The 12,136-nt window shown below is 41.1% G+C and overlaps 1 protein-coding gene across 1 annotated transcript; it reads right to left on the bottom strand.

Annotated features, from left to right (window-relative positions):
* Positions 1–8,277: 8,277 nt before the first annotated feature.
* LOC115920633 lies at positions 8,278–11,746 on the bottom strand. The gene is made up of 2 exons (XM_030976898.1): positions 11,422–11,746; positions 8,278–9,021 (listed from the first exon to the last, which is right to left on the bottom strand). The coding sequence occupies exons 1-2, from the start codon at positions 11,546–11,548 to the stop codon at positions 8,510–8,512; spliced, it is 639 nt and encodes a 212-aa protein (XP_030832758.1). The 5' UTR covers positions 11,549–11,746; the 3' UTR covers positions 8,278–8,509.
* Between the last annotated feature and the right edge of the window lie 390 nt (positions 11,747–12,136).

Raw genomic sequence — 12,136 nt, 5'->3', positions numbered from 1 at the left:
ATGTATATGAATATCCAGATTGAAGTAGAAGGTACTAGAGTAGGCAACATAATGTGCGGGAGAGTTGGTTCGGTTATATTGCTTTCAAAACCTAGATTTACAAACAATTTTATGTCATTGTAGAAAGATCTTGCCAAGAGTTTTGTTCGTCGTGCTTGACTTGCTAAAATTTTAATGATATTTAAATATATATATATATATATATATATATATATCAAATAATGCACAAGTCAAGTTGTTTGGTAGTTTCACTCTGAAATGTTTGAAAATACCATTGATTTTTTTAGATACTATTTAAAGACTAAACTGGACAATTTCTATTGCCTATTCATAACGAACGTACAAACCTATTTTTTTAAACTTGCCACACACAGATTTTATTCAGGATGTTCTGTTATCAATTTGTTTCCCGCGAAAAAGTACTTGAAGCAACAACCCTTCCTTTATCAATACAGAAAAACAATCCATCCAATTTGAGACGCCAATCATCTTCACCCGCGTGACAACCTGCCAAGAGGCTTATATGAAGAGCGAAAGTACTTTCGTCATGTTTATCAGAAAATGTCTTGAGTGTAAGCTAGAAATTATTGCTGACAACAATTTGGCCATACATTTTTATTATGTTGACATGGTTGTGAAAGTAGAATGTTTACCAATTTGTTTTTGAATGCAAGAATTTTTTAAATATTTTTTTTAATGAACAGCGCCTTGAGCATTTAATAAAAATGGATAATGGCGCTATATAAATCTCATGTATTATTATTATTATTATTTAAAAAAGGGATAACTAAATTCAATTTTGATACAAAGAGTATTCGCAGTTTTGAACTTTCGTGCTTGAATGAGCACTTTTATTTAACCGTTAGAAGATCTGATCAAGAATCCATTTTTGCAACTTTCTTTCAGAGATTCATTTATTGTTAAATGGTAATGCTCACTCATGCGTGAATGGTATGATTGCAATTGCACATCATCTTAAAGAGGATTAATGTATGTCTATTTTGATATACGATAGAGAAGATTATATCAAATATCTATTTGAAAATCTTAATTATAAATACTGTCCACTATCTATTTTGCTGAGTGTACTATTTCGGAGTGATATCTATGATAGATTTGAAAACACTGCCCCGAGACGATTTGTAACGTGAACACTCGAGCATTAAAGTCCATGTAAGTTAAACTATACATTGGATATGCCTAGGGCCATAACTCTTTTTTTATTAGTCCTAGAAAGGAAGCATGTTCCAGGCAATTGCCCGACTTTATGAGAATATTTATAATTTAATCGTTTTATGTCTGGTACAGAGCATGAACCCTTTATCTGTTTCGCATGTTCAGGAGCCTTGCTTAGCGGTGAATTCTCTTCTATACACAATTCTTGAAGCAAGACGAAAATTAATGTTTCGCAAAGATAAAAATGTTATCAATTGATCATGGGACTAACTCTGTTATGTTAATATTCCCTATCCTAAGCCTTTTGACCAGTATACGATCATCGATCTAATCATATGGGATGTTTGTTTTTTTGTCGATGAAGCGGGAAATTGTGCAAGTCTACATTCCCCCAAACACGACAGACCGAATACGCATGCAAGCAGAGCCTCACACTTGTTTGTTTTTCTTCTACAGTAACTTGTTTACGGCTTGATAAAATGGAAAGCAGAGAGCATACTTGAAATTCGGTAACAGCAAATAATCCTGTTAAACACACTAGCACAACACTCGGGGATTGATTGCCAAGCAGCTCGGGTGGGTAAGGTGATCGCCGGTTATGCTGCTTTGCTTACCGGGTGTGCTCCCCCGTAACATTTCCTTGCGAGCCGTCCTCAGAGCGTGTCACATCATGTTATATTCATGTCCTGACTGTTGCAAGAAGGCGTCTCTAATCAAGTATCATGGAGAAAGAAAAAAGTCAAAAGAGTCAAGCTGAGGTTGAAGGCGTAGCGCTAACCCTCCTCGGAGGCGTATCAGGGGCGGGTGGATATGTGGCCCCCTCAAAATGTTGGCATTTCAATTATATTTAATTTTGTCTAATTGTTATTACAATACAGAATTTGAAATAATTTTTTGAGATAGTGATAGGGGATTGAATATTTTATTTTGGATCTATTCGATGGCATATTTTGATACGACACCTACATCTTTCAAGTTAACATTGACACACGTGGCCATTGGACTGCAATGCATGCTTTCAGCAACATATGAAAAGATATTCTAAGGATAAAATTCCAAATACTGTCATCGTGTGTTTATAAACTAAATAAGTTTTCTAATAATGTTTTACCGTGTATATGATTGTTTTATCATTATCGAATTTGATCTTATATTTAGATGTAGGGATTTGGAAATATCCTCACACTTTCGTACTACTATGTTCAATATAAGTCTTTGATAGACCTGCAAGCAAAAAAACAAAACGATTCTGTGTATTGCCTTTAATATAAATATCATGTCTTTGCCGTCATTTTGGTTTCATAATCATGATAATGCACATTTTTAAAAATAGATCTAAAAAAGGTTTATATGAAGCTGGAACAAGATGTAAATGGAATAGCATATCGATTGTAAGGTTGTGTTTAATTTGCCTTTAGAATACCGCTTTGGGACTCATCTCTTTGTTTTAACAAACCCCGCATCCACCCCCCCCCCCCCCCCCCTTCGCTCCTCTTCTTACTCCGCCCTGGGGCCGGAAGAGGATCACCTCTCGCTGGTTTAGCGTTACACGCTGAGCGGGTTGATCCTACCTTCCACCCCGCCTCTCACCCAGGCATGACGGAGAGGCGTAGAGGTGAACCAGGCAAGCGATCTCCAGCTTCACAGGTCAAGATGGCGGGTAACGGGAGGAAAAATAGTGCAAGTGGTCATTCCTTCCCCCGCCAGAATACACGCATCTCAATTTCCCGCGTTCTTTTCGTGAGGAGAAGAGGGAAGAGCGGGACGGTATCGATACACCGCGAGTTAGGGCAACATAATACAAGGTGAGGATAGATAGGGGGTGATGGGCAAATGATGGTGGAGAGAGCGAAACATGAACGACGGTTTAGAGTGGAAGAAATACAAGATGACTGGTTGAAGGGAGCTGAACAAAAGGAGAGATATAGAGAAAAGTAAGAAAAATAATATGGAAACAGAGAAAGACAGATTACGTGAACAAGAGAGAAGGGAGAGAGAAACATAAAATGGGACATAGAGCTGGTGAGAGAGAGAGAAAGAGAGAGAGAAAGAAAGTGGAGATCCAGAAGAAAAAAAATCAAGGAAAGCTAAAAGAAATCCCCCATGAAAGATAACATTAGCTACCTTCGCTGTGGTATATCAGGCTGTAAGATTGGTATTTACTTTCACCACACAAAGATTAATCAATGATATGAGAATGCACCAGAGAGTGGTGAAAAAAGAAGAAACTATGAAGCCGACTAGCAAAACAAATTCCGAGTTATTAATGTAAAATTGACATTTAAACAACAGGCGCATCATTCTATTCTTTTTAAAGTAAACAGTTGATGGGTAGAGTTATCTTTCTCTTACAATCTCAGTACCGAAACGTTCCCTCCGCTATTTTTTACCTCTTTCGCGTTGTCTGGTGATACTCCAACTCCGATTACTCCCGGCACTCAGATCGTAATCCGAGCGATTTATTTGATCTTTCGAATGCCACTTGTTCGAAGTCAAGTATAATGATACAACTACCTGGAATTCCGCAAGCGAAAACAACGCAATAAGGTGTCATCATGTAATGCTTGCCCACCCGACCGCTCGCCCCCAAAGCAAGCCTTTTTGGGGGTAAATGTGCCCGTTGTGAAAAGGAAACAAATAAATTGAATAATTCAAGCCCACACCGTACATGGGATGCAAGGATTTCAATAGCAGAGAAGATATGAATGAAAGAAGGTTTTTTGCGAGAATTATACCACAGACCAGCGATGATGGTAGGGTTATTACAGGTGATGGTGTAGCTACATAAGCATGGGGGAGGGCGCACTTAGGCCTATAGAAAGAGAGAGGGAGAGGGAGAGAGAGAGAGAGAGAGAGAGAGGGGGGGGGGGTAGGCCTTGATTTTTTCCGGTGACCCCATCCTCCCCATGACGTCAGTGCCCCCTCACCGAAAGTACCCACGCTACGCCTCTTAATGACGCGTATTAAATATCTATTATAAGGATTACAGCAAAAGCTAACTGATTAGAATGTTAATATTTATTGATTGTGAGAAGAAATACAACATGGATACATTGTTTGCCATTTTCTCAACATTTATTCCACTGGGGATAGAATTTCCCCCTTTCAAACCGTCCAACAATTAATGTCACAATCAAATAACAGAAATGCAATGAAATTAAAAAGGGGCGATATCTGTACCCGCACTATTGTACAGGGAAGAGGGGAGAGGCTAAATAAAAACGAGATACTAGTAGGGGAACCCGGGTCACGTGACCAGCCGGGAGGAAGACAACCAACCGAAGTCCCAGTTTCCTGAGATACGGATTCCCCTAAACAACCTCTCCTACTGAGAGCCCCTCCTTGCCATTGGGCAAACCGCTCTCCCCTGTTATGAACAACAATTAACATAAATATCAATAGCAATAAGCAACCTTGACAATTTTCAACCCCAAACATACATATAATAATTTCATAGCAGGATGAGTTATGATAAGCTTCGATACATCTATCTGGGCACTTATATCTACGTCTGTCCTATAATCTCACATATTATTTCGTCTGTCATCCCTCTTGACTCCCAATACACACAAATAACACAATAATACACTTCAATTATTGTGGAATAGCCTGACAACGACTACTGAGAGCCTACCGTTTATTCAGTATGAATGTTTAACAAACATTTCTTCTCGTTTCCTTCACTGGAAACCGTTTCCCTCACTGGAAACCGGACCTATCATGGTCCAGGATAAAAAACCAGAGATAAAACTCAACGAGCATAAAAACTCTGGAAAACCTTATTCAAACACAGTCATATACTGTAACACTACATGACACAACGCACTTTTATTGTAAATAAAAGTTGTCTCGTTGAAAGTTCAAGCTAGAGTGATTCAATTACACACTAATTCATGCCACGCCCTGGTCTCCGTGGCAGAATCAGCTCGCACACCTGTACGAGCTGCCTATGCAAATTACATTCCATCGGGGCACAGCCCCGGACCCAACATAAGTATGCATTCATTAACGATACAAACAACATTTGTCTGCTATACAATCGTACCGCAGACAAATAATATTAATTACAGCGTCCAAGAATGCTCTACGAGCCATAACCCTTCAGCATATTTTCAAAATAAAGAATGCCAAAACCGAATTTTCAGATGAATCTTCAATCCAAACCACCCAACCAAGACTTTGTTTCAATTAAGAATACAAGCCCATCCGGTCAACCATTAAACTAATTATTACTAGCCCAGCTGCCAACCATTCATTCATTAATAGTCTACCGGCCTAACCAACCAGCCATTTATTGGAACATCACTAGCCCAACCAACCAACCAACCAAACTTTGTTCCAATTAAGAATACAAGCCCATCCAGCCAACTTTAAAACGAATCATTATACTAGCCCAGCCAACCATTCATTCATTAATAGCTTACTGGCCCAACCAACCAGCCATTTATTGGAACATCACTAGCCCAAGCAACCAAACTTTGTTCCAATTAAGAATACAAGCCCATCCAGCCATCTTTAAAACGAATCATTATACTAGCCCAGCCAACCATTCATTCATTAATAGCTTACTGGCTCAACCAATTCCAATTAAGAATACAAGCCCATCCAGCCAACTTTAAAACGAATCATTATACTAGCCCAGCCAACCATTCATTCATTAATAGCTTACTGGCCCAACCAACCAGCCATTTATTGGAACATCACTAGCCCAACCAACCAACCAAAACTTTGTTCCAATTAAGAATACAAGCCCATCCAGCCAACCATAACACGAATTATTACAAGCCCAGCCAACCATCCATTCATGAAAAGCATACTAGCCCAACCAACCAACCATTTATTTAAAATGCGTCCAAGAAGGCTCTACGAGCCACAACACTTACTGGCCCAACCAATTCCAATTAAGAATACAATCCCATCCAGCCAACTTTAAAACGAATCATTATACTAGCCCAGCCAACCATTCATTCATTAATAGCTTACTGGCCCAACCAACCAGCCATTTATTGGAACATCACTAGCCCAACCAACCAACCAAAACTTTGTTCCAATTAAGAATACAAGCCCATCCAGCCAACCATAACACGAATTATTACAAGCCCAGCCAACCATCCATTCATTAAAAGCATACTAGCCCAACCAACCAACCATTTATTTAAAATGCGTCCAAGAAGGCTCTACGAGCCACAACCCTTCAGCATATTTTCAAAATAAAGAATGCCAAAACCGAATTTTCAGATGAATCTTCAATCCAAACTACCCAACCAAGACCTTGTTTCAATTAAGAATACAAGCCCATCCGGTCAACCATTAATCTAATTATTACTAGCCCAGCTGCCAACCATACATTCATTAATAGTCTACTGGCCTAACCAACCAGCCATTTATTGGAACATCACTAGCCCAACCAACCAACCAACCAAACTTTGTTCCAATTAAGAATACAAGCCCATCCAGCCAACTTTAAAACGAATCATTATACTAGCCCAGCCAACCATTCATTCATTAATAGCTTACTGGCCCAACCAACCAGCCATTTATTGGAACATCACTAGCCCAACCAACCAACCAAAACTTTGTTCCAATTAAGAATACAAGCCCATCCAGCCAACCATAACACGAATTATTACAAGCCCAGCCAACCATCCATTCATTAAAAGCATACTAGCCAAACCAACCATCATCATCGCTTTTTTGTTTTTGGCCATATGTCTCAAATCTATCCTCCCCGAGCCCTGCTGTGTACATTTCCCTCCCCCTTTCTTTTAGCTCTTTCACTTTCTACTTCTTATTTCTTCCTTTCTTATTGTCTGAGGAGTAGAAGGGTGGGGAGGCGGGAAAAGAAAAACATCCAACCCCAGTGGAACTTGTTGAGTATGTGAGGCGAATTCAGTTGTTGTGCCGCGCATGCTAACTTGGAATGCGCGCACTTTACCGGAATCGCGCGCGATGCGCTTAACTAATAGTTTCTCTTTTGACCTTTCTGCACTTTGCTAGCGTAAACAACTTTGACCCTGAACTATATTGTTTACGTTGCATTCTCTCACAAATGCGCTGATTCGATAACTCGAATAATCGAATTGTGAGAAGAAATACAACATGGATACATTGTTTGCCATTTTCTCAACATTTATTCCACTGGGGATAGAATTTCCCCCTTTCAAACCGTCCAACAATTAATGTCACAATCAAATAACAGAAATGCAATGAAATTAAAAAGGGGCGATATCTGTACCCGCACTATTGTACAGGGAAGAGGGGAGAGGCTAAATAAAAACGAGATACTAGTAGGGGAACCCGGGTCACGTGACCAGCCGGGAGGAAGACAACCAACCGAAGTCCCAGTTTCCTGAGATACGGATTCCCCTAAACAACCTCTCCTACTGAGAGCCCCTCCTTGCCATTGGGCAAACCGCTCTCCCCTGTTATGAACAACAATTAACATAAATATCAATAGCAATAAGCAACCTTGACAATTTTCAACCCCAAACAGCCAATACAAACCATTTTTTTTTTTTTTTTTTTTTTTTTTTGCCTCTTAAATAGTTTTGTCTGTTTTGTTTTCTAAATTGTTACTTTCTGCCATAAACGGACGAACAATTAAATGAAATGATGTTATCTGTTGTCACTTGGACCCATTCAAACAAAGCAAACTATAGTCATCTCTTTAAGGGCATTTATCAAAAATACTAACAATTTTATTTTTATTATTTTTCTCCATCGGTTCCCAAACCTTAATACCAAGCCAGGTGCTTAAATTCTCTGCACCATTATCACATTTTATGTGACTTTGCCGAGCAAAATTGAAATGAACAATTACGATTTATGAATCCACGTTAAATCAATTAAACACGATCACTATGTTGAAGACAATAATAACCTGTTTGCCCGTGTACAGTCGAGCTGCACAGCCTCAAATAAGATTCAGTCATTAGTCGACTGTCCTATTTTGATCGAACGTCTATTTACATGTACGTATTCATCTGTACAATCCACTGTTATCTTATTATCTTTGGCATTATTCCCTAAACTAGAAATATACATGTAGGTATACTTGACGAGCTGCCATACCAAAACCAACAACAAAACAACCCTGATAGCAGCGTCAACGAGCCATATCATGGTCCAAATCAGATTCTGCCTTGTTCTATTTACATGTGCATGTATATACACTTTGCAATGATCTTTATATTCAGCTTAAATGTTAAAGCGTTGGGTCGCAAGACTCACGTGCATTATTTTGAGGGAGTCATTATATTTAAACGGCGTTTTCTCAGAGATTTCAAGTTTTAAGTTAACCCAGCCATTCGAGCCGCCGTTGCGAAACTCTGTATCAAGATGTCACATCCACTGTCCGACAGGTGTATCCCGTCCCTGTTGAAGTATTGGTGTTCTTGCGCGATGAACCCCCATGCCTGATCTTTCTTCTACCATATTTGTTCAGGGATTTCCTCACCTTATCAATCGCTGATTGCGAGTGCACTGTACGGCCATATCCATAGTAGAACAAACGAGGTATTATGCTTGAGAAAGAAATGTGGCACCCCGGTAATAGTTCCCGGGCTGTGGTGAGGGCATCATCTAATGCCTGTCGACATTGCTTGGCTCCATAGCGGCCGAGGTCGTTCGAACCCACGTGAATGATCATGATGGTAGGAGCTGGGTTGTACCTTAGTAAGTCCTGGAGAGCTCTCGGAAATTCGTGTAGGGTTAGGCCGCCTCTGCCAAACCATTTAACCTCGCTTGCATTTACTCCCAGGTTGTGGTTGCCTGTCCAGGATGCCCTCTCGCCGGCTCTCCTGACGAAGCTATCCCCCAATAGCCACAACCGTTGGGCTCGAGTACCTGTGGTGAAAACAAAAGAGTTCTTCGGCAGTATACATGTACATAATTCTTTTCACGATCATATGTTTATTCGTAGTCCACTCTATTCGACTTGTTTGTAGTTAAGGTTAAAACGAGCATCATATTGTGCCCGTGCTATAATTTGGTAAGCACGATAATCGGTTTCTTATTATTTGTTTATTATTTATTTATTTTTTTATTTTTATTTTTTTTACACTGTATACATGACTTTTTGAAAACTTATGATCAGCTTACAATAATTTGCTTCATGTGAGAGATGAGGAAGAGCACTCTCAATTTTATTAATGTAAACTACAACCTTCCACGCTATAACCTTTGGAAGGAGGATGGAGTAATCTTCCTTCAACACGTGCTGAGGCCACGCACCACTGAACCACTTGTTCTGAAAGTAACCGCCAAATCCTATGCCTCCGCTTGCATCTGTGAATAAGTTCAAGTCTGAGTCAGTTGACCACTGCCTAGGCTGAATGATTGTAACCCCGTTAAATTGTTCCAGAAAAGACAACCAAACTTCGAGGTCAGCACGGGCTCCATCCGTTAAACGCCGTGAACCCTTTGACCCGTCTTCTGTTTTCAGGAGATCTATTAACCTCCTTAGGAACGCTCTACCTGGCCGTACGGCTCGGCAAACAAAATTCAAGGATCCTATTAACGACTGAATATTCCTCAGATCCAAAGACTTTTGTTCTAAGGCCCTGCGGATTTTCTGTTTCAAGGCTGCTACCTTACCGTCAGGTATCCGAACTTGCATGACGCTGGTGTCGATCTCCAAGCCTAGATATGTCAATTTTGTACAGGGCCCTTCCGATTTTTCCATAGCCAGAGGGACACCTAGTTCACTGCATACTGAGCGAAATTTGGTTATTATTCCTAAACATTTAATACCTCCTGCATTTGCCGACCCTACTGCTAAAAAATCATCCATGTAGTGAACTATCCTATCTGTTCCTAGCCTGTCCCTCACACAGAATTCTAGAAATGAGGAGAATTTTTCGAAATATGCCGGTGCGCATCGGATCCCCATTGGTAAACGCTTATCTACGTAATACTTCCCTTCGAATTTTATTCCTAATAATTCAAAGTCCTGGGTTGATATGGGTAGCAGTGTGAATGCAGATTTTATGTCTTCTTTTGCTAACTCGGCCCCTATTCCCGTCCTAGAAACTGAATCTACGGCAGTATCAAAGCTACTGTATTCTACTTTGCATGCGTCATCGGCAATGAAATCATTAATCGAGTACCCTTTCGGATAGGATAAGTGATTTATTAGTCAGAAATCCCCTGGGTTCTTCTTCGGGACTAAGCCAATTGGGCTTGCTCTCAAATTTGAAGGGGTCTTTTCTCGTATGGCCCTGCGTAGCGTCCCGAAGTAACTTCCTTATCGATTTTCTTTTTTGTCGCTACCTTATTCTGATCTGCCGATTTCAAATTTGGTAGATCGGCAGGCAACCGAGGGCCGTTGTAATTCAATATGAAGCCCTGGGTGAAACCGGTTACTAAGAATTGCGCTGCCTTTTTATTGGGATATCTTTCTAAAGTCTGCTACTACTGTAGTACTAGTCTTTCTACTTTAATGGGAGATGGAGCTAGTGAGTGTAGTTGATGATCTTGTACCGACTTTACGTTAACGTTATTAATATTGGCCATTGATGTTCCTTCGTTATATTGATCCCCAGTAGTATTACTAGACTATCTAGATCTACTAGATCTGCTTCATGCGGTTTGGCTGGTGATCGCCTCCCGTGTATTTGCTCGATGCCGACCGTATGAGGTGGCAATATTTTAGGATCTCTTGTGCGCAGTTTGGATGTGCCTGCAAACAGACACTCGCAAATGTCAAAAAGGCGTTTGTCCACGCCTCAATGTTGTAGATCTTGTTTCTTGCTGTTACTGTTGGTTTAAGCGTGAGTTGTTGTCCCGTTTGAACTACAGTAAAACCCGATTGACACTGTTCCATTGGAACGTATCCCTGCCCTCGAGCCGTCATCCCCTGGTTGCCTAGTAACCCGTTAAAATCGACGTATTCTCCCTTCCATATTTTTTCTTTCAAATTGTGGGGAACCGTGATACCCAGGGTTTCTGTTTGGGGCGACATTGGTCCGATTGGAGATGGCATCGGGACTTGTTGAGACTGAGGTTGATATGGGGATGGGGATTGAGATGGAGACGGGATCGGATCGATTGGTTTCGGGTTTAGATCTAGATCTAGATCTAGATCTAAGTCTACATGATCCCCCAGGTCTGGATTTAGACCTCCATCCCGCCCTGGTACTATGGAAGGGAACGATACGGTAGGGACGAGGGCTGAATTGGTCTTTATGCTTTCATTAGATCTAATGCCTGTAATGTCAAGCTGACGGTTGTTTGTCGTAAACTCACCCGGTTGTGTCACGACCGAGGGTCGTCCCGACGACTGACTGGGTGTTGCTGCCTGGGCTGCAGGCACCTGCTCCACCGTCCCTGGGCCGGTCACTGGCTGATCTTGCGACACCGACTCCCTTGGCATTGACCTTGACGTGTATCTCCCTCTCCTACTACTAGTAGGCCTAGAGCTAGTAGTAGGCCCTACTAGGCCTTGTCACTCTCGTGCTGGGTCCTGTGGTAACACTAACATTCCGTGTTGATGCTCTGGTCTCGCGATCTTTGCGTTTAGTCGTCTGCCCGCCTCTTTTCTTCCCCATTGTCACTGTCAAGTTCGGGCTTGATCGAGGGCGATAGTCCGGTTTAGTTTGTAGAGTAGATCTAGACTTGATCTAGAGTCTAGATCTATAGATCCCCTTTACTTTTTATGTATCCAGAATAATGTAGTGGGAATTGCCCCCACCCCCATACAAGCCTCCTACCACAAGAGGGCGCCATTGGCTTTCTCACACGGGGACGACAAGCTCGTACAAGCTTCTGGCACAAGAGGGCGACATTGGCCTTCACGCAGTGAGAGCAGATTGAGAACTGACACAGACTGACTGGTACACGTTGAGATATACTCCGAGTAACTAGACCGGTAAGTGAACGTTCTTTGTCTCATTTGTAGCCTTTAAGAATTGTAACTACGTAGCCTATGATCCATAGACCAGGGCTACTTCATTTTCGTCTT

The sequence above is a fragment of the Strongylocentrotus purpuratus genome, unplaced genomic scaffold, assembly GCF_000002235.5.
Source record: "Strongylocentrotus purpuratus isolate Spur 01 unplaced genomic scaffold, Spur_5.0 spur5_scaffold_9, whole genome shotgun sequence".
NCBI lineage: Eukaryota > Metazoa > Echinodermata > Echinoidea > Camarodonta > Strongylocentrotidae > Strongylocentrotus > Strongylocentrotus purpuratus.
The sequence above is the reverse complement of the archived record's forward strand: the minus strand, read 5'-3'. Positions and strand labels throughout refer to the sequence as shown.

Excerpts from the sequence above, each read along its gene's own strand:
- LOC115920633 (XM_030976898.1), bottom strand. The coding sequence starts at position 11,548 with ATGCCAAGGGAGTCGGTGTCGCAAGATCAGCCAGTGACCGGCCCAGGG. Across the intron at positions 9,022-11,421 it reads CTCGGTCGTGACACAACCGG|GTACTCGAGCCCAACGGTTG; the intron begins GTGAGTTTACGA and ends TTTTCACCACAG.